A 27709-nucleotide genomic window follows, 5' to 3' on the forward strand; every position below is an offset into this window, starting at 1 on the left:
GGTTAGTTGCAAGAACAAATTAAAAGCATATGCTGAGGTGGTGCTTTCAGAAGCTGTTTGTTGGAAGGGCCTAGTTTTGGGCTGCACTAGGGTTAGAAGTGGAAAAGGCGGCACAGTGTTACAAGTGGACAACAGGAAGGATGTGATTATCAGTCGCAATCCAGGATACCTTGAGGGCCAGTTGATCAGAGAAGGCGTGTCCCCATCTGAATCTTTCTGTAGAGACCACTCAGATTTTTGCCTCCCTGTGCTGTTACACAGAAGATAAAACTTCAAGTAATCGTCTTTCAAAATGTCAACGAGCATCAGTTCCATTCAAAGTATAATATATGTACTGAAGCGTTATTAGAAGGCATTTCATAAAACAAACAACTCACAGTAACCAACATAAGATTAAGGCTTTCAGGAAATCCTTCCTTTGCACTGAGCAAGTCATCTCACTAAAACAGTACAGAAAATTCAAGATGAAATATACTGCACAAGGTCACAAGGAGGACACGCACAACTGTATTGGAAGAGCACACCTGGGACTAACAAACCAACCCATCTCTGTGTTCAAAATTCTATCTGCTGCTTTTTTTTTTGGGGGGGGGGCAACCATTAAATGTATTTTAATGGATAAAGCAGTGTTGCCAAACTTCTACCTGAGGAGTGCATTATCACCCAATTGATAACTTGCATATGTGTTGCCGGGGAGCAGTATCCCAAATGCTGTGCATATTTTTCTATAATGCAAACTAGGTGGGTTGTTTTGGGCAGAAAGATTATATGCAGAGAAAACGGGCACATTCTCCGTTGGCAAGTTTTCTGGAGGGCAATAAAGCAAAGCAAAGCCCTGCATGAACTTTTGATATATGACTGCAAATCCTGTGGGTAAAATTATCCACAAAGTTTACACTTAAACCCCTCATTCTTTATGTACCCTAAATGTTTTATGAATATTTACATATAATTTCAACCTCAAAAGGAGGCCTAGTCTCTCCGGAAATACAATTTTTCCAGCATGGAACGTTTTCAAATGACCTTTAACAAAGGCTGAACACGTAACATTTGCAAAAAGCAATTACACAGCAGTGCTTACCAACGTGTGGCTGGGACCTCATTTTAGCAGGGAAAGATAAATCACATAACCCCATTCCTACTTTGCTGGCCTTGCTGCTCCTTCCAGCCATCGTGTAACATTGCCCATAGCACTATTATAACCACCCGCTGAGCCCACGCAGGCCTAGTTATATGCAAGCTCACTGGAAGTCACAGGCTGACAGTATGATGCTCTCCCCCTCCCAAAAAACTGCTGGAATCATAAATGCATATTTTGTGACCCTATGTGGGGGTTTATAGCCCACAGTTTGGAAAGCAACTATATATATCCTTTTTTTTAAGCCTCACAACGTTCCAGATGATGCAGGCTCTTCATTGCTGACTGAGGGATGAAACCAAATGTTTATGGGCTAATAGTGGTCCCTCATGCTACAGCAGTCATCCTTCAAGGGCCAGATTACATCATCTTTGACATACCACGGCTGAGGAACCTGAACTTGTATGCTATGTGCTTTTTTTTTTTTTTTTTTACATGAATAGTGTGGAAATAAAAACTTCAGACCTTGAAGATCAAATTAATAAAAGCTGCTGTGTCTCAAGCAAATATAAAAATAAAGGGATAGACAGTATGAGGGTAAATCTATAACTGTGTGCCTCCATTTAGTTGCCCTCAGGGCGGGCAGTAGGTGCATATTCTATATACCTAGCTTCCATTATAGAAAACTAGTGTCACCTGGAATTGGTACATTTAATATTAGATGCTCACATGTACACCAGCCATAGAGCTGATATCAGACATGCCAGGTCACACACATTTGGCGTGTGACACCCAACCTGGCCCCTTCTCCAGCTCACGTACTTAAGGGCCCGATCTCACACATTGATGTTCTGTCCTCCCGTCCCCTCTCTTCCTGTGGGTCGGGCATCTCTCCCCACCGCCCCTTTGAGTGCAGCACCTCTCTTCCTCTTTGTCCCCTGTCCCCCCACCACCACAATCCAGTACCTCTCTTCTCTGTTGCCATGATTAATCTTTTTGTGCAGTGCTGGCACTGTCAGCAATAGCAGGCTGCTTCAGCCAATCCCAGGGGTCTTTCTTCAGCTGCATGACGTGCCTTCTGAAGCAAAAAAAAAAAATGATGTCTTACCTGATAATTTTCTTTCCTTTAGTCACAGCAGATGGATTGGGACCATCTAAAAACAGGTGGAGATAGAGAGCACTGAATTGCACTGCCTTATAGGATAGAATGCTCCTTGGTGATTCAGTATTTCTCATAACAAAGCAGAAGGAAACAGAATCATAACATTTCTCCTTCCCCACAGAGAAACATGATAATCGAAGTACTGCAAAGAGGTAAAACTGATCACAACAGTCTCTTTAAAAGTGAAAAATGGCAAAACAAGGACCAAAAGAGAAACCAAACTGATAGCCATTGCTGGAAAAAAAAAAAACACGGCAGGATGCTGGATTCATCTGCTGCAACTAAAGGAAAGAAAATTATCAGGTAAAACATCATTTTTCATTCCTTAGCATAAGCAGCAGATGAATCCAGAGGACTTGTGGGATGAAGCAAAGCAGTCCTGAAGTAGGGTGGGCACCAAAACTTCCACGGCCAGCACCGATACTCTAGAAGAGGAATCTGACCGAGCAAAGAATCGGAATGGAAGTACCTGAAGCACGCATGCAAGAAAGACTAGATTGCCACCCTACATGCTACTGCCATGGAAAATGGCCAGGTCCACCCTGAAAGCGGCTACAACTCAAGCCAGAAGATGCCAGGTAGCTCCAAACCCACTAGTAAGTATGTGAATGTGACAGCCCCCTTGCCCCAGCAAGCAAGCATGGATGTGGAAGCTCCATGACGTTGTGAGGCCCTGAGCCAAGCACCCATTAATGAACTGACTAATGGCACAGGTTGGCTGCCCATCCAGCTTGTAGGAAAAATCCAAGGTCAACTGAGATGAAGATCAGAAGCCCTCCTAGGAAGAGAAAAGTGGAAAGGAGCGTGTCGTTATCTGATCAGTAAAAACCCTGAGGATCTCGATAGTATGAAGTTCAGAGATCCAAAGACTGCTTGGACTGCCTCCCAGAAACAAGACCAAAAACTATACTGCCCTTCATGATAGCAGCTGCTATAGAAACATGAGGTTGAGGAGAAACCCAATAGTAAGAGTGTCCAAACATGACCCTGGAAGACACCGAGCCTGTAGCATAGTCATCAATCGCTCCTGATGAGTAAAGCATTGCACCCAGGTCTAGAACAGAGTCCCCAACTCCAGCACCCAGCAGGTAAATCCAACTCTGATTCAGGTAAACATGTGCTGCTTTAGAACCACGGGAAGAAGAGACATCCCCAAGCCCATATAGAAGAGCATTGGGCACAGGAAAACAGCCGACTCTCGGAGAACAAGTCTAACCCACAGAAGATGAAAAATAGCCATCCAGGAAGAAACTCACAGACCCACATGACAGGAAGAGTCACACCATCAACCCAAGGTGAGGTAAAGTCAAGCCTTTAACATATCCTTGCCAAGGAAGAGTGCCACTACCACTAGGATGTGCAAGAAAAGACTTAGAAATATACAAAGGCTGCATGACAAGAACAGAAAGGGAGAATGGTCTCCCAGGCGACCCACAGAAAATTTTCTGAGATAAGGTAACCAGGGAATACGAAAGCATGGGACCTGAGAATCCTGAGAGGTAGAAATTCCCCTGCGGAACAGAAACTATAAAAGACCTCAAGAGGCTGAATATGAATGGGCAGGGCTTTTTTTGAAGGGGGTACTTGGGGGCACTGAGTACCGGCACCTTTTCCATTGTCTGCTAAAAGTGGCCCATGGACCCCAAGTTTTAATGAAAGAGCTCAGGCTCTACACCCCAATTCTGCCTTGTTAGAGATTCTGTGACTGGTTGCAGGGGGCCTGGCTATTGTGGGGTGGGTCCCTCAGTGATCACCCCACCGCTGAAGGGTGGCTTAGCATTTGAGTATCAGCACCTTTTGGGCTAGAAAAAATGCACTGTGAATGGTTGATCCCAGACTCTCCATGGACCCACCAGAAATGCCTGGTGAGGTAGGAGAAAAAGTCTCATCTTCAGATCCACAAAGGAAAGAATAGACTCCCTGTGCTCCAAGGGAAACTGGGGATAGCTTCAAATGTACAGAGACAAAGAAGCATGCATGACAAAGAAGCATGCACAAAGTGGCTAGAACTAGCCAATTATGGGGCTGGAGCTTGCATAGATAGGCCCAGATAAATCTGCAGTGGAAATTAAGAACTCCAGTTGGGAACCCTGCTATAGCAGAGCCCAGACACATCGGCCAGAGGCATCTGCTCCCCCCCTGGACCTGAAGAGTAGACCTGCTAGTCTGAAAACCAAGAAAAGATCTGTGACCCCATCCTTCGGAGGCGACGAAGGCCTTGGTAGACCAGGAGGTTGAAGACTGAATTCAAATCAAAAGTACCTTTCTTTTTTGCAAGGGCGCCCTTCCTTACTAACCTCTCTTCAGAAACTGAATACCTTGGAAAAAATTGCAACAGAATTCAAGAAGACAAAATGTAAGTACAGAGGATCCTTAGCTGTGAAGTGAAGGAAAGTCATAGGCAAATGACATTTGGTAAAAATAGCTGTGAAGGAAAGCCAGAGGCCAAATGGCATTTGGTAAAAATAGCTGTGAAGTGAAGGAAAGCCAGAGGCCAAATGACATTTGGTAAAAGAAGATGGAACAAGCTAAAGGGGCTCCTAAGACCTTTTGTCACTGTATTACATTTCAGTCACTCACTGTGTCCCAGTAAACACAATATTATCTGGACAGTCTTTCTTGTGATAGGGAGTGGCCTAGAAATTAAAAGACAGAATTAATTAAGCCTCTGCACTCATCTGAAGAAGAGCAAGATGAATCTGAGTAAGCCTATGGTGATTTAGATTTAGTCAACTCCTGCAAGAATTTGTCAATAATCTGAGGTAGCACGATTGACCACTTTTTGAACACATTTCTTCTGAAGCCCCAGATATCAGGGAATGGTTTACAATATCACTTGACGTTCTTCAATTATACAGTCCAGCTGCACAAAAGCACTGCTGCTCATTTCTAATGTGGAGATCAGCCTTTGAAACACTACTACCAAATGAACTGTAGCCCTCAAAACTGTGGCATCACTGAAGCCCACTGGCATGGAGAAATGAGCAGATGTTAAATCATGTGCTTCCTATAAAGGGGAATTGGAAAAATCAGGTCCCTTTGCTCAGCTCTCCACGAGGAGGGCATCCCTCTAATCCAGACTTGCTGGAGAATGTTTCAGAATGGATTTATTCAAAATTTCTTAATTGCCGCCCACTACTGCGAAAAAGCAATGTATAAAAATAACCATATCCATCAACAAATTAAAAACACAGAACATATAGGTCATACAAATTACCAGACAACGTAACCGTATGAAATAAAAATAATCTGAAGGGAAACACACAGTTTAGGGCTTGAAGTCGACACCCTTACACTATGATCAAAAGTTAACGCTAATGGGTTGTTTGTTTTACCAACTAGCATATATTTGGTAATCTAAGTGCTGCAATTTAGTTGAATAAAAATTATTTTGACTTCTTGGATAATGCAAACACAAAAGTGCAGTAAAAAAAATGTGAAGTTACCATACATTCATTGTGAAAATAAATGCACGGTAACTGCAAAGACCGTGCATTCACAGTTTGGGGCATACCCAACATCTTCCTATAGAGTTAATTCAGAGACAATGTTTTACCTTGACTTAAGTTCATTGCAGATAAAGTGGTGCACTCAATGCCACCAAGTAAGCAATCTGCGTTATCTACTGTGGTAACTTACCTTGTGCTGTGATGTGTAATATCCACCCACTTCCTTCCCCATTCCATGCAATTTACTTAGCAAATGACTTACTGGCAGCACATAGTACATATGAAGTTTCAAGTTTGCACAGTAAATGTTAGCATGGCCACGTACTAAGTTAATGTGTGCTAATTCATGAACCAAATATCTAGGGGTCCTTTTACTAAGCGGCAGGAAAAGGAGGGCTTGCGCTAACGTCAGCGTGTGTTTTTGATGCTCGCTGAGGTCCCCTTTTACCGCAGCGAGTAAAAGAAATGGCCGTGCTATAAGTGAACCACTTGCCATGTGGTCATTTGGGGGGGGGGGGGTAGTACTTTCCACCACCCATTGAGGTGGTGGTAAGAGCTCCCACACTAACCCAGTGGTAACTGGGCAGCGCCACATGCTACCCAATTACCGCTGGGTAAGCGCTGGAGATGGAAAAATAAAAAATATTTTTGTAGTACCAGAAATGGTGTGTGCAAGAGGTGGGAATTACAGCTGGGCTCCCGGGGTAGTCTGGCAGTAGTCCTGGATTGGCTTGCAGCAAGCCCATTGCCGTGCACCAAGCCTTTAGTAAAACTGCCCCCTAATGCACTATAGTAAGAGACCCCCATTGAATAGCACACAGTGCACTGAATAACTGGAATGCTGTATACATGATTATTTATTTTATTTATTTATTTAGATTTTGCTCACAACTTTTTAGTAGTAGCTCAAGGTGTTACATTCAGGTACTCTGGATATTTCTCTGTCCCAGGAGGGCTCACAATCTAATTTTGTACTTGTGGCAATGGAGGGTTAAGTGACTTGCCCAAGATCACAAGGAGCAGCAGTGGGATTTGAACCGGCCACCTGTGGATTGCAAGACCGGTGCTCTAACCATTAGGCCACTCCTCCTTTAGAGCTACTTCTGTGGAACTAATCCTAACATCTCTTTCATAATGGTGATAGTTGATTGAAACGCACTATCCCCCAGATTCTATAAACAGCAACTGAAGTTGAGAACGCAAAACTGAATGCATAGCCGATTTGTGCACTCAACTTAATTGCTTAACAAGCTAATCAGTGCCAATAATTGGCCAATAACAAGTAATTATCGGCACTAATTAGAATTTACGTGCACAACTTTCTAAGCATCTTCTGTAAAGTGGTGCATGTAAATTCTAATGTGTGGATCACAAAAGGGGGTGTGGCCATGGGAGGGGCATGGGCGGATCATAGACATTGCTGAAAATCACATGCACTGTTACAGAACATGCCTGATCCACGCCTAAGCTACACATGGGCATTTATACCAGGTGTTAGTTGACATAAATGGCTGTGTCTAAATTTTAGTTACAGGACAGCCAATATGCATATTCTATAAACCGTGCTTAACTGCACTGATTTTTTTGGTACCATATATAGAATCTGGTCCTATCTGCAGATTTGAAACAAATGAATAGATGCTTTGAAAGGTGTGAGCTAAATAAAAAAAAAATATATATATATATTCCTGAGAAAGTGCTGCGAATATTTTAGACTCCATAAACTAAAACATGAGAAATGCATAAACATTAAGGCCCCCTTTCACAAAGATGCGCTTTCATTTTGAAACGGCCGTGTCAGCATTGCTGTGCGGCAGCTGCTACCGCGGCTCTGTAAGGGGGGGGGGGTAAACTTGGACTTAACAAGTCCCAAGCACTAGGTCACCATGATGATTAGAAATTTCTCTCTGGAGCCTGAGAATTTCAAGCCACCACTGCCAAACAGAAGCCACTTATTCCTTGCACCAAGGAGCTGTGTGTGGGTTTCAGCCAAGAGTGCATAAATCCTGCATCACTCTTGCAAGACTTGACACAATGAGACCAATGCAAGACTTCTCGAACCGTATGACTCCAAACTCACATAGAGCCACATAGTGCAGAGAAGAGGCAGCTCCTAATTTTGCAGTGGCCATGGGCCACAATCAGCTAGTATAATGGGAAGTCGAGGAAGGGAGGGGGCAGCAGTGAATCTAAGCAGTGGCTGACTCGTTCTCTGAATGGTGGGATAGGGGAGTAACGGTATAAAAGAGCAAGACTGGATGGGGAAAGGGAGAAGGAAACTGGGTGAGGAAAGGGTAGGGGGAGAGAAAGAGAGAGACTGAGTGGGGAGAGGAGCTGCTGGCTGTGACCTGTAGCAGTGCATATCATTAGCTTTGATCATGACCGCACTGCTGTTCTGCGCTAGTATAGCGGTGGTACTGCGGTATTCTTATGGCGCTATTCAGAATAGTGCCAGAGGTTTGATCATCTGGGCCAAGGGCCTGTTTTAATAAGCTTTTTTCCTTAGATATGGAATGGGAAAACCTTGTTAATTCAAGCCTTACAGGATCTCTCTCCCATCACCCTGGCTAACTTTTCAACTTCAATGGAGGCAACGGGGAGGACTCGGCCCCTAGCTCATAACTTTTTGGGCCGGCTCCTAAAGCCTGCACTTTGAGATCTGTAGTATCATGCACAGATATTCATGGTCTAACCACGTAATTTTTTATTTTTTTTTTTTTTTTATTATAATGCTGGAAACAACTGCAGTATCACAAAAAGCAATAGAAATGTGTTAAAACAAAATCAATGTTCTACCTCTTTCACAGCAAATGAAAGCTTGTGTCATTTAACGCTTGTATTTTAATTGATCTCGAGTGGTAATTGAAAGCTTGAACAATAACTTCAATGCTAGAAATGATTTTTTTGTACAACAATTTTGTATTAATACGGAAATATCTTTATTGAACAGTGCTGTTTATAATGCTAACCAAACTTTTATGTGGTCCCACCCGATTTTAGGTGCTCCCAGCCCTCACATAGCAACACCTGTGACACTAACAATCACCACCCTCCCATCAAACCCATGCGGGCCTAGTTAAATACAGCACAGGCTTGATGGGAGGTACATGCATATGATATAGCTTCCCCCCCTCCCGGTAACGGCTGCAACTCCAAAAGTAGATTTTGCGACGCCATTTGGGGGTCGTGAACTACAGTTTGGGTAGTGGTGGTTTAGAACATTTTTCTATTGAATATGTAATCTCTTTTGTAAATTCCACAGCCCTTTCCCTCACCAATTATAACCTGACTTTGGTTCCACAGAGATCAAAACCAGAGGTCCAAGAAGAAGCATGCTGTGACAGGGGGATGTGGGGTGGGTGGGAGATAACGCTGGCCAGACTGCATGTACTTTGCATACAAAATGAACTGCAGACTTCTCAGAAATTTGGCAGCAGGCCATCTTTTATTTCACTATAAATAAAAATTGTAGGAAAAAAATGCCTTTCAAGAAATTCCTCAACAGCAGGAACCACCTTCCCCACCAGCTCTTTAGAAAACAAAACAGCCATCTCCACTACATTAATCACCTTCCACAATTCCAACAGGTTTTTGATAGTCTATGAATACTACAGTGTAAAAAAAAAACATTTTCCTGTCTTTATCAAATGTGGAAATAAGGGTCAGGAAATAAGATGCAAGTGATTCCTTTTTCTTGGATAATAATGTTTCTTTGACAAGCTTTTCAGAGTTATCCTCTCATCGGGTCAGTGAAGAAACAATGCAATATGTATTATTTTTTTACTGGGCTTTATTAACCACCTTTGTGGAAAAATTCACCTAAGGAAGTGAGTTTACAGTGAGTTACCCTGGGTGAAACAGTACATATAAACCAGTCTTATTTTCAAATTTGATGGGTATTTGGTGATGTAGGTGCTGTATAGGCTTATGACAACTTCAATTTTGGGGTCCTTTTGGCGTGCTCTGGATAAAAAAAAAAGTTACAGCTAGTCCTCCCAAGGCTGGGATCAAGGGCATTAAGAGCTGTAGGTGAACCTCCAAGCCTTACCTCCTCCCCTCAATTTTCAGGCCCCTAGTGTGCTCCCAATCTGAGTTTTGGATAGTTAAAACTCAAATGTGATAGAAACAACACTATCAGGCTTATTTTCAAAAGAGAAGGGCGCCCATCTTTCGACACAAATCGCAAGATGGGGGTCCTTCTCACAGGGTCACCCAAATCGCCATAATCAAGCCGATTTTGGGCGTCCTCAACTGCTTTCTGTCACGAGGACGACCAAAGTTCCCGGGGGTTGTCAGAAGCATAGGGAAGGCGAGACTGGGGCGTGCTTAACTTATAGGCGTCCTCGGCTGATAATGGAAAAAAAAAAGGGCGACTTTACTTGGTCTTTTTTTTTTTTTTAATGACTAAGCCACAACAATTTGCCCTAAATGACCACTGCAGGGAATCGGGGATGACCTCCCCTCACTCCCCCAGTGGTCACTAACCCCCTCCCACCCTAAAAAAAATATATATATATATTTTTTTTTTTTTCCAGCGTCTATGCCAGCCTCAAATATCATACCCAGCTCCATGACAGCAGTATGCAGGTCCCTGCAGCAGTTTTAGTGGGTACTGCAGTGCACTTCAGGCAGGCGGACCCAGACCCATCACCCCCTACCTGTTACACTTGTGGTGGAAACAGCGAGCCCTCCAAAACCCACCAGAAACCCACTGTACCCACATCTAGGTGCCCCCCTTCATCCCTAAGGGCTATAGTAGTGGTGCACAGTTGTGGGGGGCTCACCATACAAGGTAAGGGAGCTATGCACCTGGGAGCTTTTTCTGAAGTCCACTGCAGTGCCCCCTAGGGTGTCCGGTTGGTGTCCTGGCATGTCAAGGGGACCAGTGCACTACAAATGCTGGCTCCTCCCATGACCAAATGGCTTGGATTTGGTCGTTTCTGAGATGGGCGTCCTCGGTTTCCATTATCGCCGAAAACCGGGGACGACCATCTCTAAGGACGACCTAAATGTTGAGATCTGGGCGTCCCCGACCGTATTGTCGAAATGAAAGATGGACGCCCATCTTGATTCGATAATATGGGTTTCCCCGCCCCCTTCATGGGGACATCCTGTGAGGACATCCTCAGGAAAACTTGGGTGCCCCGTTCAATTATGCCCCTCCACCACTCCCAGAAGAATATGTAAAAATGCCTAATTGAGCATCATTCTTTTGCACATATGGATTTAGGAAGGAAGGCAATTAGTAAAAGCCATTTACCCAGGTAGGTAGAACATTACCCACTCTTCCTATGAGTAAAAGTATGTGCTGATGGTGCTTTTGAGTTTGTGTGGCCATCAGGACTTACGGTTACAGAAGTGCATTTGTTATGGCATTTGGTTCGTCAGCAAGCCTTAAATTTACTGTGTGCAAAATCAATGTAATGCACATTACCTAAGCATTCACACACACAAGTTGATTTATGCATGCTAAACCAGAACTCTTGCCTGCATACATCCTGTACCTATTGGTCAGCTTTAATTAAAACTGCTCTTTGTAATTAAAAAAAAACCTTCTTGGTTCAGGTATTATATCCAAAAGATCTAAATATAAATATATAAAAATACCATATACTCTCTAATAATCAACCGGACTATATAAATACATTTAAGAAAACATTTTTTAAACCCACTGAGTTTTCTGGTTAGGGTGGACTATTAATGACGGCACCATTTCTCTACTCCAGCCCTCCTCCCTGTGATGACCATTTCTCTCCTCTACCCTACCCCATGTGGTAACTAGCACTGCTCTCCTCCACCCTCCACCCCCCCCCCCCCCGATAACGACCAGATCGCTCTTCTTACCTCATTTCGAGGTTATGGTGCTGGACTGGTGCGGAGCCTAGAGCATCACTGCATGCTTAAGTTCTTGTGCATATGCTAAAGGTTCTGCACCAGCCCAGCACCATTGGGGGAATTCTGATTTGGGCCAAAACCCAAATTTTCCAGCGTTTTTGAGTTCTTAAGTGAGGGGAGGGAGGAGGTGGAAACAGGATACTGGGATCGATAGACCTTCAGTCTATCCCAGTATGTTGTAAATGTGCTCAGAAATCCCAAGGGCTCAATTTTGTGACACACTGCACAAGGTTCAACTAAATCTCATAAAATTCTTTAGACTGTTACAAAAAGGTTTTAAAAAATTGTTAACACTTATCTCAGATGTTGAATTGCTGTGTGTGTCCATGCAGTATTCTTTATTCCATAGATAAAGAACCACATGTAAAAAAAGAGGCTCTTCCCTTATGAATTAAAATATTTAGTATTTCATTCCTCAACATAGATCTGTGTTTCACTGGAAGGCTTCCTCAGGGGACTGAAAAATCCTAAACAATGCCGATATCCACATGTATACGGGATTTCATCAGGCACCCAACATGGCAGTTGGTCAGATAACCAAAAATTTCAGATTATTTGGAAACAGGCCACTGCCACGGTGCAGTGTTACCAGGGCACCACCACCACATTCAGTACATTCCTCTCCTCTCTGAACAGAAGCAGCACCCCCCCCCCACGCCCTCACTGCCTCCTCCACCCAAGGCCCCCGGGGCCTACCTTACAGTCCCTGGTAGCCTAGTGGTAAAGTTGGGTCAGAAGCGAACCCTAGTCACTCCTGCCCATGCCAGCTCTACTTTCAAAATGGCTGCCGTGACCACTTGCAAGACTGCCACGGGTTAGAGCAACTGGGGATCACCCCAACCTAACTTCATCACTAGACCACCAGGGACTGTAAGGTAGACGCGGTGGGGGGGGGGGGGAGGCCTAATCCTATGTGGGAGGGAGGACTGCATAATCCAAAATATCATATAATCAAAGGCTGGATCATCGAGACTGAACTGTATGTGTTAAGTGTAGTGCTTAATGCTCCAAAAGGATCACCACAACAACACACTCATTTACTTAGATTCATCATAAAGACAGACAGTAGCGTAGCCTGGGGAGGGGGTGGGGTGGGTGCTTGGGCCCCTCCCAATTTGGGCTCGGACCCCCTCCAGAACTCCAGCACCCCTTTGCCTTTGTTGGCAGGGATGTTAAAGCTCTGCCAGCCAAATAAATAGAGCGCCACCACTCCCCTTCTCCTCGCAATGCTTCCCTTCCTGCAGAAGGCAGCAGTGTGCCTTCAGTCGCCAATGCTGGAACTTCAGCAGGAAAGAAGCAGCATGAGGCAGAGGGGAGCAGCGATGCTGTATTTAGTTGGCTGGCAGGGCCTTTACATCCCCACCAACAAAAGTATGTTTAGCAGCTGGGGGGAGGGAGGAATGAGGTGTCTCCCCAGTCCACCCTCAAAAGTGGAGGGCTGGCTAAGCCCCTGGAGACAGATGTCTTCTGAGGTTTTTCTTTTGAAAATAGGGAAAAAGGTAGTAATTATTTGTATTTCATATGGCCTCTTTCTAGTGAAGTAATCTGCTAAATCCTTCTTCATTTCTAGACCTATGAGGAAATAAATTCTTTATTCTTGAAGCCTCTTTCACAAAGAGGGTTAATATCTTTCAACTGTGGAATCTAAGTATAATCAGCTGCTGCTTTCAATTTTGCAAGCGTAAACCAAAAAAAAAATGAATTCACTGCCTAGCAAATGTATGGTCACAAACCACAGGATCCTTTTTGTCCCTTGCCAACTAGAGCAGTGCTGAAAACATACTGAGGGCCCTGTTTACTAAGCCGCATTATAGCGTCTTTAACGCTCATTAACCATGTATGCGCGTTAACCATGTACACGCCTACAATATTCCTACAGGCACCTACACAGTGCGCGCTAATTGTAGACACGTTAAAAACGCCAACGCGCCTTAGTAAACAGGGCCCTAAAAATCATATGCAGCTCTGTTCCATAAATTAAAAAGATTTGGTGATCCTATTCACTAATGTTTGGGATGGCAGCAATTACTATTTTTAATTGGTTATTTTATTCATGTATTCATTGTATAAACCATGGCTTATACTGTTCTGTGTTTTTCACTGGTATAATTTGAAAAGTGCTTTGAGGTTTTTTTTTTTTAAACTAAGTAATTAAAGATTGTGAATATAAATAAATTCCATGATAATCCTCAGCATAGGTTATTTTTTAACATGGGAAAGTATTCACTAGAACAAAAATACCACTAATTAATTATAACCAGCAAAATGTATTCTACTGAAAGCAGGACAACAGAAAATTTGTATACAATCGCCTTTGTGCAGGTAGCTGGACAGTGACAGGAGGAAACTTAAGAACATTGGAATAGCTATACTAGGTCAGACCAATGATCCTTCTAGCCCAGTATCCTGCTTCCAACAGCGACCAATCCCCTCTCTCCCTTGAAAATTAAAAGAAAAGATTATATTCTTGATCATTCTTAATTACTACTACTATTTAGCATTTCTATAGCGCTACAAACTGATGGTTGGCAGTGGGTTGAAATCTTAGGGAACCAGGTTCAATTCCCTCTGCAGTTCTGTGTGACCCTAGGCAAGTCACTTAACCCTCTGTTGTCCCAGGTACAACAGTATTACCAATGTACTACTTAGACTGTGAGCCCACTAGGGACAGACCCAGTACTTGTAAAATGAAACTGTAAACTTAGGTCTAAGCGGTATATAAATACTGAAATGAATGAATGAATTTGTATGCAGCCTCTTTCCCCTTTTCCCAATCCCACTTCTGTCTCCATTATCTACTCCAGTGTTTCCCAAGTCCAGTCTTTGAGTACCCCTTGCCGGTCAGGTTTTCAGGATATCCACAATGAATATACATGAGAGAGATTTGCATATAAGAGAGGCAGCGTATGCAAATCACATTCATGCATATTCATTGCGGATATCCTGAAAACCTGACTGGCTAGGGGTACTCCAGGACCGGACTTGGGAACCACTGATCTACTCCACTGGCCTGTTATATTTAGTTACCTTTCTATCTCCCACCTCCTCATCTTGCTTATTCATGCATCTTACGAGCTGCTAGCTCCTACACTCTCCACGTAAAGAGGGTGGATAAAAATCAGTGATTTAAAAACTATATATATATTTTTTTATCACTGTAGACTTTAAATTTTTCTTAAAATATTTTGATTAAAAATCTAACTCAAAGATATCACTGATAATGATAATTTCTGAGAGAACCTGGCTGTTCACATCAGTATATGGAGATAAGAGATCTGCGCACACACACACAGAGTCAAGTCATTACCCCTCTCTAACAGCAAGAAAAAGGGAGTGTTAAGAAAAAAAAAAAAAAAAGAACGTTTTGGAAAGTAAGAAATATAAATAAAAGGGATAAAGGAAAAGAAGAAAGAGTAAAACAATGACTAGCAGAACATGCTCCCAAACTGCAAAGGACTTCAATACAAAGCAACTTATGCATCCAGCTTCTCTTACATAAGCACACAACTATGGAACGCATTGCCTAAAGCTGTGAAAACAACCTATGACTACCTAAACTTCGGGAAATCATTAAAAACCAACCTGTTCAAAAAGGCATACCCCACCGACCCAACATAAATACCTACACTCTGCAACACAGCAAAACTAAAGCTCATAATGGACACTATATAACCTTTCCTCTCCTTGATCCCCATTGCACCTGAAACACATGTACCTTTATGCGACTACAATATCACCTTGTATTTGTTTCTCTACCGGACTTGGCGAATGCCTTTACGGTACAATGTAAGCCACATTGAGCCTGCAAATAGGTGGGAAAATGTGGGGTAAAAATGTAACAAATAAATAAATAAATCATATTCCTGCTATATGATTGTTCTACTGTGCTGTTTTAATATGTAAACTTCTGACATTGTATCCTTTTATTCATATTATTAGGATTGAATTTGTCCATGTCCAAGTTTACCTCACTGATTGCATTTATGCTTATATTTGGTCATTTTACTATTTAACAAAATTGCAAGTTTTGTGTCAAGCTATACCTGCTGTACACCTCCTTGGGTGAATCTCTTCACAAACAAATTGCTGTGGTTCTGGGGAATAAGTTTCATTCTGAAAGTATGATTTTTGGGATCTACTGAAGGAATTCTACAAGGGAAAAACTATTATGGCAGCAGACCATAAAAAGACACACCAATCTGAGAATACCTTTGAGCAAGACAGGCGTGCATATAAGATGCAAACAGATCTGGTTGCTTGCATGAAACACCATCATGAGAACTGCTCCTGCTTTGAACATATTGAAGAGGGCATGTCTGACCATACACAACCTTCAGTTTAGTGTGTTGTACCACTTCAGAAGGACTGACAGACTTTACTGAACACAGTGTTTTGAGTGCGCTTCTGAAGTTACAACTTGAATTGTCATCCACATACGCAACCAGCTTCTCCTACATTTGCACGCAACTATGGAACGTACTACCGAAGGACATAAAAACAACGCAAGACATAACTACCTTCCGAAAGCTACTGAAAACTGACCTGTTCAAGAAGGCATACCATAAACATCCATCCTAAATACTAAATAATAAGACTGAACATGAACTAGACAAAACCGAACTCTTATTACTGACTGACCAACCACATTGCTATTACTGAATAAGCACTACCACTTTAATTCTCATGTCGAAAATGATTTCTCTATAGTTGATGACCTAACGTATGTTACAATCCAATCTATCACTCAGGAACCTATTTGCAATACCATAATGTATTCTTCTTTACCATGTATGTATGCACCCTAATGTAATACCATTTGTAATTCTGTTAACCAAAAATAGAAATCGCCATTACGGCAAACGTAAGCCACTTTGAGCCTGCAAACTGGTGGGAAAATGTGGGATACAAATGCTATAAATAAATAAATACTACTATAATTGAAGGGCTTATTTCCAAAATCTGCTAAGTCATTGGACTTAGATGGTTTTGGAAATAAGCTCTTCAATTTTTAATGCAATTAAAACAAAACTGTGAGATATTCGTTTTTTTCATTTTTATTAGTCCAGAATTTTCATGATTAGAGATTTAAATCAAATTTGATCTGCCTAAAAATAAAGTATTTACAAGTAAAAATATCAGATTCTAATTAAAGTAATTAAACCTATTCATATTAAAACAATACTACTTGTCAGTAGCTACACATTTTTAATGATTTTCAAGGTTCATAAATCAGTTTGTTAAATTTTACTGGGAAAGTGGTATATAAAAGATTTAAAACAAGCTCAACAGGGGCTATGAGTTGCAAGCAATGGCAACTTCCATCTCTTAATCATAGCTGCAGCAGTTTTCGGAATTGGATTAGCATTGAAAATTATGAGCGCCATTTTGCTGTTACATCTACACGCACTGTTTTAAGTGGATTAGCTTTTACCTCCATCATTTGGGACTTGATCATCTTAACTTGTAAATACTTGATATTTTTGTGTAGAGCAGATCTGATTTAAATCACTAATCATGAAGATTCTACATCAATAAAAGTGAACTGTAAACTGTCTGACTTCATACACACACATGCATCTGCCATTTCTCCATCTAGATCTGACATCTGGGATCTCCTTCATGTTACTTCCCTTCCATTACTTTCAACTTTTTTTCTGACTCTTACCATTTTTCTTGTCTTCCACCCATCAATATCCCCCTATATCTTTAGGCGAATACTTCTACCTCCCTATAAATCTCCTTTTCTTTACCAAAATCTCAATCCCTCACCCACTTTGCCTTTCATTTCTTTCATCATTTTTCCAACACCATTACCTTTTCGCACCCCCTCTTTCAGCTCTCTCCATCTCCACACCTATCCTTCTAACTTTAACTTCCTTGAAAAACTGGTGTTGAATGGTGGATGATCAGGGTGATTGGTTGGTTGGTTGGTTGGTTGAGTAACGTATGGTTGGTTTTAAGAAAAAGTAGGGGGGTTTCTTGAATGGTGGGGGTCATACAAGTCATAGGCATCTTTTCTCTCCACGATAGGAAGGAGAGCTCGGTGGTTGGATACTGGTTAGAGGGTAATTTTTTTTTACAGGGTGCCTAAGAAGAAAAAGAGTAAGGTGGTGCCTACTTGGGTGCTATTTTTTTTAGGGTAAGTAGCATAAAGGTGAATTTTAGAAAGAAGGTACATCTAGGGCAGGACGTGTCTATTCACACACTAGTATTTCAGAAAAGGATCTACCAGCATAGAGGCTTTTGTAAAAACCCCTGCAGGAACAGAAGTTTATGCACTGGCTATGTGCAGGGTTCTAGGTCAGTTCCCACTCAACAATTCCCATCTGGACAATTCCCACCACATCAGGAAGGACAATTCCCACACATAACCCCAAAAAATACAAAACACACTAGGCAAGTAATCTCCCTCCCTTTTCCTGTTCCAGATTGGGTTTTTTTTGTGGGGGGGGGGCAGTACCCCCTCACCCCCCCAACATTATCTTTTACACATCTCTTTCCCCTTCCAGACATGCAGTTAGTGTTGGGGAGGGCAATGCCCCCCACCCCCCCAAACTAGGTTTCAACCTAATTCATGTTTAATCTGTGATCTGTCATAAATAAGTAAACAAATAGATAAAATACAAACTTTAGTTCATGTGGGGGGGGGGGGGGGATTCCCACACCCACAAACTTTCAACCTAATTTAGTCCCTCTAAATGGCACACTGATTACGATTTATAACAAATTACCAGGACTTATGGGACCCAATACAATACAGAAGCTACAGTCAGGGAAAAAAAAGGGCTAGGGAGGGAGGGAAATGACCAGGGGACAGAAGTCCTTGGTGGGAATTGTTGGGGATTAAGGGGCACAACCTACTCTAAAATGTCCCCTAGAGAACTGTACAAAATGAGCGCCTTCATAGAACACAGATATCCCCCAGGAGCATGCATAAATCCAGATGCTGATCTCAGGGGACATAAACGTGCCTTCCCCTTCTAAAATGGAGAATACACGAGTGTTTTAATTTCTCTTACAATGAGTATGAATTCATGATTTAGATGGGTATATTCCCATTTTCTTAAATAACTATTTAGAAGTGTATGCAATGCTAGTTTATGCACATCCAAAAGCAAATAGGACTTAAAAAAAAAAAATCTGCCATAACGCACACCTAAACTGCAGGCTCAAATACTTACAACAGCCTCATAGTAGATGATGGCAGATAAAGACCTGTATGGTCAGTGGTGTGCTGGAGCAGGCTCTCACAGGCTCGCAAGAGCCGGTTGTTTAGTTTTTAAGAATTTTGGGAGCCGGTTGTTAAAGTAGGGCTCTCCATGGCTACTTTAACAATTGGCTCCCAAAATGTGGGCTTGGGCCCCCTGCTGAATTCTCTTTTACTTTGCTGGTGGGAATGCTGAGCCCTGCCAGCCAAGTAAATAGACTGCTGCTGTTCCCCGCTCCTTGTTTCCAGCTCTGGGCAGCAGGCTGGGACTTCTCGAGCATGTGAGATAAGTTCCAGCATGCTGCTCAGACGTTGGGAGTGGTGGCAGTCCATTTATTGGCTGCCAGCAAAGGTATGCCTAGTGTGTCCACACAAAGGGAGGGAGGAGAGAGAGGCAAGTGTTGCTCCCCCCATCCCCCCCCCCCCGGCCCTTCCAACTGCAGAGCTGGCTACGTCCGGAGAAAGAGCCTGTTAAAAATTTACCAGCACACCCCTGTGTACGGTCCATCTAGTCTGCCCAATAAGATAAATAGCATAAGGTATGATGTGATACTATATACCAAAGTCTACCCAGCACTGGCCTTGCTCTCCAACTACTGAAGATGGAATTGAAGCCCCACTCCAGCCCATCCACACTAGTCTAGCCATGATCAGGAAACAGACCACAGAAGTCTGCCCAGCACTGGCTTTGCTTCCCAATTACTGGTGTTGCCGTCTAATCACTACTAAGCTTGTTTGGTTCCAAGCCTTCTATACAGGATTTCTTTCTCCTACACATTTTTGAATTCTGTTACCGTTTTCATCCCCACCACCTCCAGCAGGAGGGTATTCCAGGCATCTTACCATTCATTCCATGAAATTATTCCCGAGTCCCCCCCCCCCCTCCCTGCAACCTCAATTCATGTCCTCCAGTTCTATCACCTTCCCATCTCTGGAAAATGTTTGTTTACAGATTAATATCTTTCAAATATTTGAATGTCTGTATCATAATCACCCGGTCTCTCCTTTACTCCAGGGTATACATGTTCAGGTCCTCAAGTCTCTCCCTCATACATCTTGTGACCCAAACTCCATACCATTTTCGTCACTTTTCTCTGAACCGCTTCAGGTCTTTTTACGTCCTTAGCAAAATACAGCCTCCAAACTGATCACAATAGTCCCAAGTAGGGCCTCACCAAAGACTTGCATACGGACATCAACACCTCCTTCCTTCTGCTGATTATACCTTTCATCCTTCTGGCCACGGCCACCGTCTTGTCGCATTGTTTCATCACCTTGAGATCATAGGTACATAAGTACATAAGTATTGCCATGCTGGGAAAGACCAAAGATCCATCAAGCCCAGCATCCTGTTTCCAACAGTGGCCAATCCAGGTCACAAATACTTGGCAAGATCCCAAAAAAGTACAAAACATTCTATACTGCTTATCCCAGAAATAGTGAACTTTCCCCAAGTTCATTTAATAATGGTCTAGGGATTTTTTATTTAGGAAGCCGTCCAATCCTTTTTTAAACTCAGCTAAGCTATCCGCCTTTACCACATTCTCTGGCAACGAATTCCAGAGTTTAATTACACGTTCAGTGAAGAAAAATTTTCTCCGATTCGTTTTAAATTTACTACATTGCAGCTTCATTGCATGCCCCTAGTCCTAGTATTTTTGGAAAGCATAAACAGATGCTTCACATCTACCCGTTCAACTCCACTCATTATTTTATAGACCTCTATCATATCTCCCCTCAGCCACCTTCTCTCCAAGCTGAAGAGCCCTAGCTGCTTTAGCCTTTCCTCATAGGGAAGTCATCCCATCCCCTTTATTATTTTCATTGCCCTTCTCTGCACCTTTTCTAATTCCACTACATCTTTTTTGAGATGCGGTGACCTGAACTGAACACAATATTCGAGGTGCGGTCGCACCATGGAGCGATACAAAGGCATTATAACATCCTCATTTTTGTTTTCCATTCCTTTCCTAATAATACCTAACATTCTATTTCCTTTCTTAGCCACAGCAGCACACTGAGCAGAAGGTTTCAATGTATCATCAAGGACGACACCTAGATCCCTTTCTTGGTCCGTGACTCCTAACGTGGAACCTTGCATGACGTAGCTATAATTCAGGTTCCTCTATCCCATATGCATCACTTTGCACTTGCTCACATTAAATGTCATCTGCCATTTAGACGGCCAGTCTCCCAGTCTTGTAAGGTCCTCTTGTAAATTTTCACAATTCCCCTACTATTTAATGACTTTGAATAACTTTGTGTCATCAGCAAATTTAATTACCTCACTACCCTGTTTCCCCCGAAAGTAAGACATCCCCCGAAAATAAGACCTAGTAGAGGTTTTCCTGAATTGGTAGATATAAGGCCTGCCCCGAAAGTAAGACCTAGCAAATTTTTGTTTGAAAGCAGGGCTGCCGAGAGCCGGACAAGGCCACCCCCGGGCCGCCCCCCACCCCCCACCCTCCGTCGCTCCCGGAACTAACCTTAAACGCCTCCCAGTCCTTTCACCTTTGCAGCAAGCAGCAGCAGGGCAGACCTCTCCTTCCTTCCGTGCCCCGCCCTCGTGGACGTTACGTCAGGCGAGGGCGGGACATAGAAGGAAGGAGTGGCCTGCCCTGCTGCTGCTTGCTGCGAAGGTGAAAGGAGGCATTTAAGGTTAGTTCCGGGAGCGACGGAGGGCGGGCGGGCCAACCCCGATCCAACCCCGATGTTTCCCCGAAAAATAAGACAGCCCCTGAAAATAAGACCTAGCTCATTTTGGGGGGCAAAAATTAATATAAGACAGTGTCTTATTTTCGGGGAAACACGGTAGTTACTCCCATCTCTAGGTCATTTATAAATATGTTAAAAAGCAGCGGTCCCAGCACAGACCACTGGGTAACCCCATTAACTACCCTTCTCCATTGAGAACACTGACCATTTAACCCTACTCTCTTGTTTTCTATCTTTTAACCAGTTTTTAATCCACAATAGAACACTACCTCCTATCCCATTACTCTCCAATTTCCTCTGGAGAGTTTCATGAGGTACTTTGTCAAACGCCTTCTGAAAATCCAGATATACAATATCAACCGGCTCACCTTTATCTACATGTTTGTTCACCCCTTCAAAGAAATGTAGTAGATTGGTGAGGCAAGATTTCCCTTCACTACATCCATGTTGACTTTGTCTCATTAATCCATGCTTTTGAATATGCTCTGTAATTATGTTCTTAATAATAGTCTCTACCATTTTGCCCGTCACCAATGTCAGACTGACCGGTCTATGATTTCCCGGATCTCCTCTGGAACCTTTTTTTTTTTTTTTTAAATCGGTGTTACATTGGCCACCCTCCAATCTTCCGGTACCATGCTTGATTTTAAGGATAAATTACATATTACTAACAATAGCTTTGCAAGTTCATTTTTCAGTTCTATCAGTACTGAAAAATGAACTTGCAGAGCTTGCGGAACTTGTAACTACTCAGACATCATCACCCCAAAGTCCCTATCCTTACTCTGCCCATGCCCTGCCAGGATTGTGTCCCTAGTACCATTTTACTGACAAAGTACACATCATATGAACATGTGTACTTTTCCACAAGCAGGTATTTTATGAGGCTATTTATATTCATATGCGGTCACACATACATGTAGATGACAAATACCTGCAAAATAAACACGTACATTACTGCTTTATGTACACACCTCCTTGTACAATTACCCTCAATGTTAAATTTTTATGATTTTTGTCATTTTTTATCTTATACTGCATAGCGTGGTCCTTTTCTATTTGGAGGGTGCTATAAAACAAGTTACATGATATCTTCCTCTTTCAGATTCCCCTCCTGCTTTCATCAACCCCCAACCTCCTCTAAGGCAGAATTAAGTCTTTCATAGCCTTGAATGGCTTCTACTCTCGCATATGAGGCCATGAGCGGCTTTCCCTTCCATATACAAGCCTGAACGTGGTCAGCTCTGTCAACCGAGGCACTGGTCAGGAAATTCTGGTTGCAATGGCTAGCTAGCACCTGAGACTTTGATTCTAAACTGTTATGTTTGAGCTAAGCCTGCCAAAGCTGGATAGTTTACTTTTCTTAAACTAACTTATTAAAATGTTATTTTATTGCCAGAAATACATTTTTTCCAACAGTAATGTTTTTTTTCTGCCAAGTAGGATATCTGCTACCTAGACAGATTCCTGGGCCATAAGCCAAGGAAGACAAGATGAACTCTTGAAGAATATACTGGAGTTTCCAGGACAGGGATTATTTTCAGCCATACCACTATTAAATTCTCATGAGCAGAATATAGATATATAGTCTGTTATTCCTGTTTGTTGTGTGCTTAGATCTAGGCAGCAAAATATTGCTGAAAATGTAAAATCTTTATGGAGAGAAAATCCTCAGCCTGTGGTTTTCCTAACGGACATATGGAGAAGAGTTTAAATTTAGTTTCCAAAGATGAAATACTAACCTGAGGTTTCCATCAATCTCTCGCCTCTTTCAAGTGGCACACAACTTAATAATAAAATGGAAAGTCTCCAGTAATAATTCTCTTTTAGTAGCATTCCTTCCAAATCATATTGGGTAAGAAGTACAGTGCATGGATACAGCATGGCTCCTGAAAGCCTGATACCTTTGTACTTTGTACTATCACTTACAACCTATTTGTTGGCCTTTATGTCTATACACCCAAGTGGACTATATAGCAACCATACAACTTTATCCATATGCAGATCCAGCTACAACTCCCACAGCTTTTTAATGGTTACAAAGTTTATACTGACATTCGATGAGCACTGGAGAATATTATGAAGCGTCATTCAAATATCATCAATAACCAAATATAATATGAAAAGCTTACCCCTGTCTGATGTCACTGTGATCGCTGTGTACATAACTTGGCGAAGGCTGTTGCTTTGGTGGTGTAAGTGAAGCCCTGCGAGGTTGCTTTGGTGATCTTGGCACTTCATCAGAGGAAGACTCTTGCCCTTCTATGGACATGGATGAAATATCTTGAGACTGTCCTCCAGAACTGAGCTCATGCACCCTCTTGTTGTTTTCCAGATTCTGCAATATCTCCATCTCTTGTAAGTGATCATTTAAGTGAAAGCCATATTGCTTGGAGTCGTAGGACAGTGTGCTCTTTGGTTCCTTCCTCTCAGTCCTCAAAGACAGGAGGGAGCTGAAATCTTTGCTTTCATCCTCTTTGATGTCATGTTTTACTCCTAGCTTTTCAGATGCATCACTATCCTTCCTTGGCCGTGTATATTTGGATAAATATTCAGAATCCACATCAGAGTCCAAAGCAATTCCGTACTTTTCTGCAAGTTGACGTCGCCTTTCTGCTTTGTATCTAGCTATTCTTTCTGCTTTTGACTCGAATTCCTGAGTATCCATAGCACCAGTAGCATAAGACAGCTCTGTGTGACCTGTAGGTTCTGCTCGACTCTGTGATCTCTGCCGGGCTTCTACTGATGAATCTGATGTCTCCTCCTCTTCATTTGATCGTCCTACAACAAGAAATTCATGCTGAGAAGAATAATTCTATATAAAACACTTTTAAGTCTACTGGCTAGGGTCAATATTCGATAACAGAAGACACATTTCGCATAGAAAGAATGCAGAAACTTGCCAGCTCTTTCTGAAGCAGACTTGATAGGCTGGGTATGACATCATATAGAATAGCTTGGTTATATTTTACAAGAAAACCTGGGGCATGACAACATTTCACACAGATCAAGAAGGAAAAGGAAAACAGATGAGCGGAAACTAAGCTTGTATTGGTAAGCTTGGATCAGACTGTAAAGCTTATAGGAAACCAAAAATGCCTCCCATGTGCAACTCTCCCAAGAAAATAAGGCCGGCAAATAGGCAGCGATATCGGTCCTAGACAGGACTTTGAACATCATATACAAGGGGGTCTCCTGGGAGCTTTAAGGAAAGATACAAGGCCACTGTACATAGTTTAGAAGTACCAGGAGACCAATGCTGAACTGCATGATGAAATAGTATCAAAATAAATGGTTATTAATAACAAAGGAAAATATTCTTTCTTCAAGAGTTTAAAGCATTAGGATGCTCCCTATATTTAAGGAACATTAGCTAAAGCTGTCCGTGGGATGGGGGGAGGGGTAAGTATTCGAACATACAAAATAAGTATTGAGCCATGTGGTTCCCAAACCAGCTAGTCAGATTTTCCTCAGCCAGTTAGGTTTTCAGGATATCTGCAATAAATATTCATGAGATTGATTTGCATGCACTGCTTCCACTGCATGTATTTCTCTCGTGCATATTCAGTGTGGATATCCAGAAAACCTGAGCGGCTGATTAGGACAGGTTTGGGAACCACTAGACTATGACATAAGATGCATTGAAATGTTCAACCTTCTTATTAATTTTTCATTCTTCTAAGAGCAGCTTTAGTGTGTACCCTTACCTTTCAGTTACAAAAAATAAAAAAAGCAAGCTGGAATGTATTTAAAACATTTGTGCTCAAGGTTTGACACTTCCCGATATGATTTATTTTTTGGTGAAAATAAGTATAATTCCTTATCTGACATGTGTTTTCTATGACTGGATTCCACCATCACAGACTACTCTGCTATATTCTCCAATCAGAAAACTCAATAGGCAGAAAAAAATAACTTCAGTCATGAACTAGCCTCAACTGGTTCAGACCCACACATTTCTGCCTCATGTTCAACACACACACACAGGTTACATTAGAGAAAAAGGGCAAGTCATGCCTAAGTGTTATTAATTAAAAGCTAAAGAGGATCCACGTACGTGGAGAACTCAATAGATCCCACGGGGCAGCAAACTGAGATAGAAGAAGTGGGAAAAGTAAACCAGGCTTATCCAAAGAACTGGGACCAAACAAATAATTAATAATAAAATCAACACATTAATAAACTGTGTTGATTTTATTATTAATTATTTGTTTGGTCCCAGTTCTTTGGATAAGCCTGGATTACTTTTCCCACTTCTTTTATCTCTAAGTGTTATTGATTGCATGACCAGAGAACAGCGTTCCATGTACAGCCCTACAAAAAATAAGTCAAAGCTTGTCTTTGCGTTACAGTATTAGGCTGGCTTTACATCCAAAGTGATGCAACAACCCTCCTCCTTGCCAGAGTCCTTTTTGCCATGTGTTCTACTAAGTATGGATGCCGGTGGAAAGCGCCACTAAGCTGCAGAACTCATCTGGGGGCTGCAAGGAGGGAATGTTGCGTGTGGAAGGCCCCCACCAGGAAGCAGGAGGCCAATGCTATGCAACGATAACAGATACAAGCAGGGAGTGGTGTTGGCGACTAGTGGAGAACGATGCCATTTTGGCAGTGCTTCCCAAACAGCGCGCCGCAGCGACCACTCCGGGGTGCCACGGCAAATCCAGACCTCCCTCCCACCCGCAGCAGCGCGGCAGCGGCAGAAAAACAACAACAAAAAAAGCACGCACAGGACATTCAAGCATGTGCTGTCAGTTCTGCCGGTCCTCTGTCCCTGGAAGTTGACGTCAGCGGGGGCAGAGGACCAGCAGAGCCGACAGCGCATGCCTGAAGGCTGCTGCACCCCGCACTTGTGTTTTGGGGGTTTTTTTTTGTCGCAGTCAATGGGGACAGGGCGTAGGCGGCGTTTGGGACTCAGAGGCGACTGCTAAGGAGGCTGGATGAAAACAGGAGACAGGATGAAGTAAAGAAATTGAAGCCAATAGTTCAGTGGTCTCTGTTTCCATTCCCATGCAAAAAATAAACAAGCAAACCTATGAGCTGCTGCATCCGAGTTGTCATTCTTTATTGTTGGTAGCATTTCTTATTTAATCTCACTTATATTTTTTACACACGCTGGCTTGTGCAGCAAACGGATGTGCACAGAGAAAGTATAATAAAGGAATAACTTTTCATAGGTAGAGTAGTAATTTGTTATAAATCATAATCAGTGTTATTTGGAGGGGCTGGTTATAGGGACACCCTGGCACTGATATATTTGTGCAGATGAAAAAATGGAAAACTGTGTGGCTGGGGGGGCAGAGACCTATATGGTCGGTGGGGGGGGGGGGGGGGGACCAAGGTTGGGGGGTGCCGTGAACTGAAAAAGTTTGGGAACCACTGTATTATGGGATAAAATTGGATGGTTGCATTGGCAGTGCTCTGGTGCAGTGGATAAAGGAAAGGAAACGGACTGAACTGAAAAGGAGGGAAAAATGAGAAAGATAATGAGGAGGGATGGAGTAGAGGGAGAAGGCAAAGAAGAGATAAAAGATATGAGAGAGGAATCAAATCCAAGCAAAAATTGCTAGAATACTTTTTTTGATTTTAGCCTGCCTTTCTAAACTCCACTTAAAAGTTTTACAGCATTATTGGTTACATTTGTATCCCACATTTTTCCGCATATTAGTAGGCTCAGCATGGCTTACAAAGTTCCGGAGAGGTGAGTACAGACTCCTGTGGACAAATAAAGAGTAGAAGTACAATGAATTAGAATTGGTGTGGATTGTCCCATGCAGTTTGCAAGAATGGGGTCATATGGAAAGGCATTGAGCGTTGTCCGTTTCTTAGTTTAATTGTTGCGTTTCATTATTCGATGTTTATGTCGGTTCTGCGGGGTACGCCTTTCTTACTCAGGTACCATATGACTTTACAATCCAAGTGCATGCCTGGAGGAAGTAACTGACTTGCCCAGGAGCACATGGAGTCAGTGGGAGAAGTGGGATTTGAACCTTCGTTCTCAGCCCATTGCTCTAAAAACTAGACCACTTCTTCTCTACTAACAAAGATTCAAACAAATAAGTGATGAGGAAAAAAAAGAAGGGAATGTAATAAATGCCATACTTAGCCAGATCACAGATCCATCAGGCCCAGTATTGTGTCCCCAACAGCTGCCAAACAGGTCCAAGTACCCAATTAATACATCCATTTTATTTGTAGTTACTCAC

At 42.5% G+C, this 27709-nt stretch overlaps 1 protein-coding gene across 3 annotated transcripts in view; it reads right to left on the minus strand.

Moving 5' to 3' along the window:
* The window catches only part of SVIL (supervillin), a 492709-nt gene that overhangs the window by 163444 nt on the left and 301556 nt on the right, over positions 1 to 27709 (minus strand). For 2 of the 3 annotated variants that reach the window (XM_030199261.1, XM_030199260.1), the window contains 2 exons: positions 23639 to 24287; positions 170 to 250 (listed from right to left, as the gene is read on the minus strand). In XM_030199261.1, coding sequence (XP_030055121.1) covers positions 170 to 250; positions 23639 to 24287 — 730 coding nt within the window. The remainder of the gene's footprint in view (positions 1 to 169; positions 251 to 23638; positions 24288 to 27709) is intronic. The other variant, XM_030199262.1, reaches the window with a different exon arrangement.

Source organism: Microcaecilia unicolor, chromosome 1, assembly GCF_901765095.1.
Source record: "Microcaecilia unicolor chromosome 1, aMicUni1.1, whole genome shotgun sequence".
NCBI classification, from domain to species: Eukaryota; Metazoa; Chordata; class Amphibia; order Gymnophiona; family Siphonopidae; genus Microcaecilia; species Microcaecilia unicolor.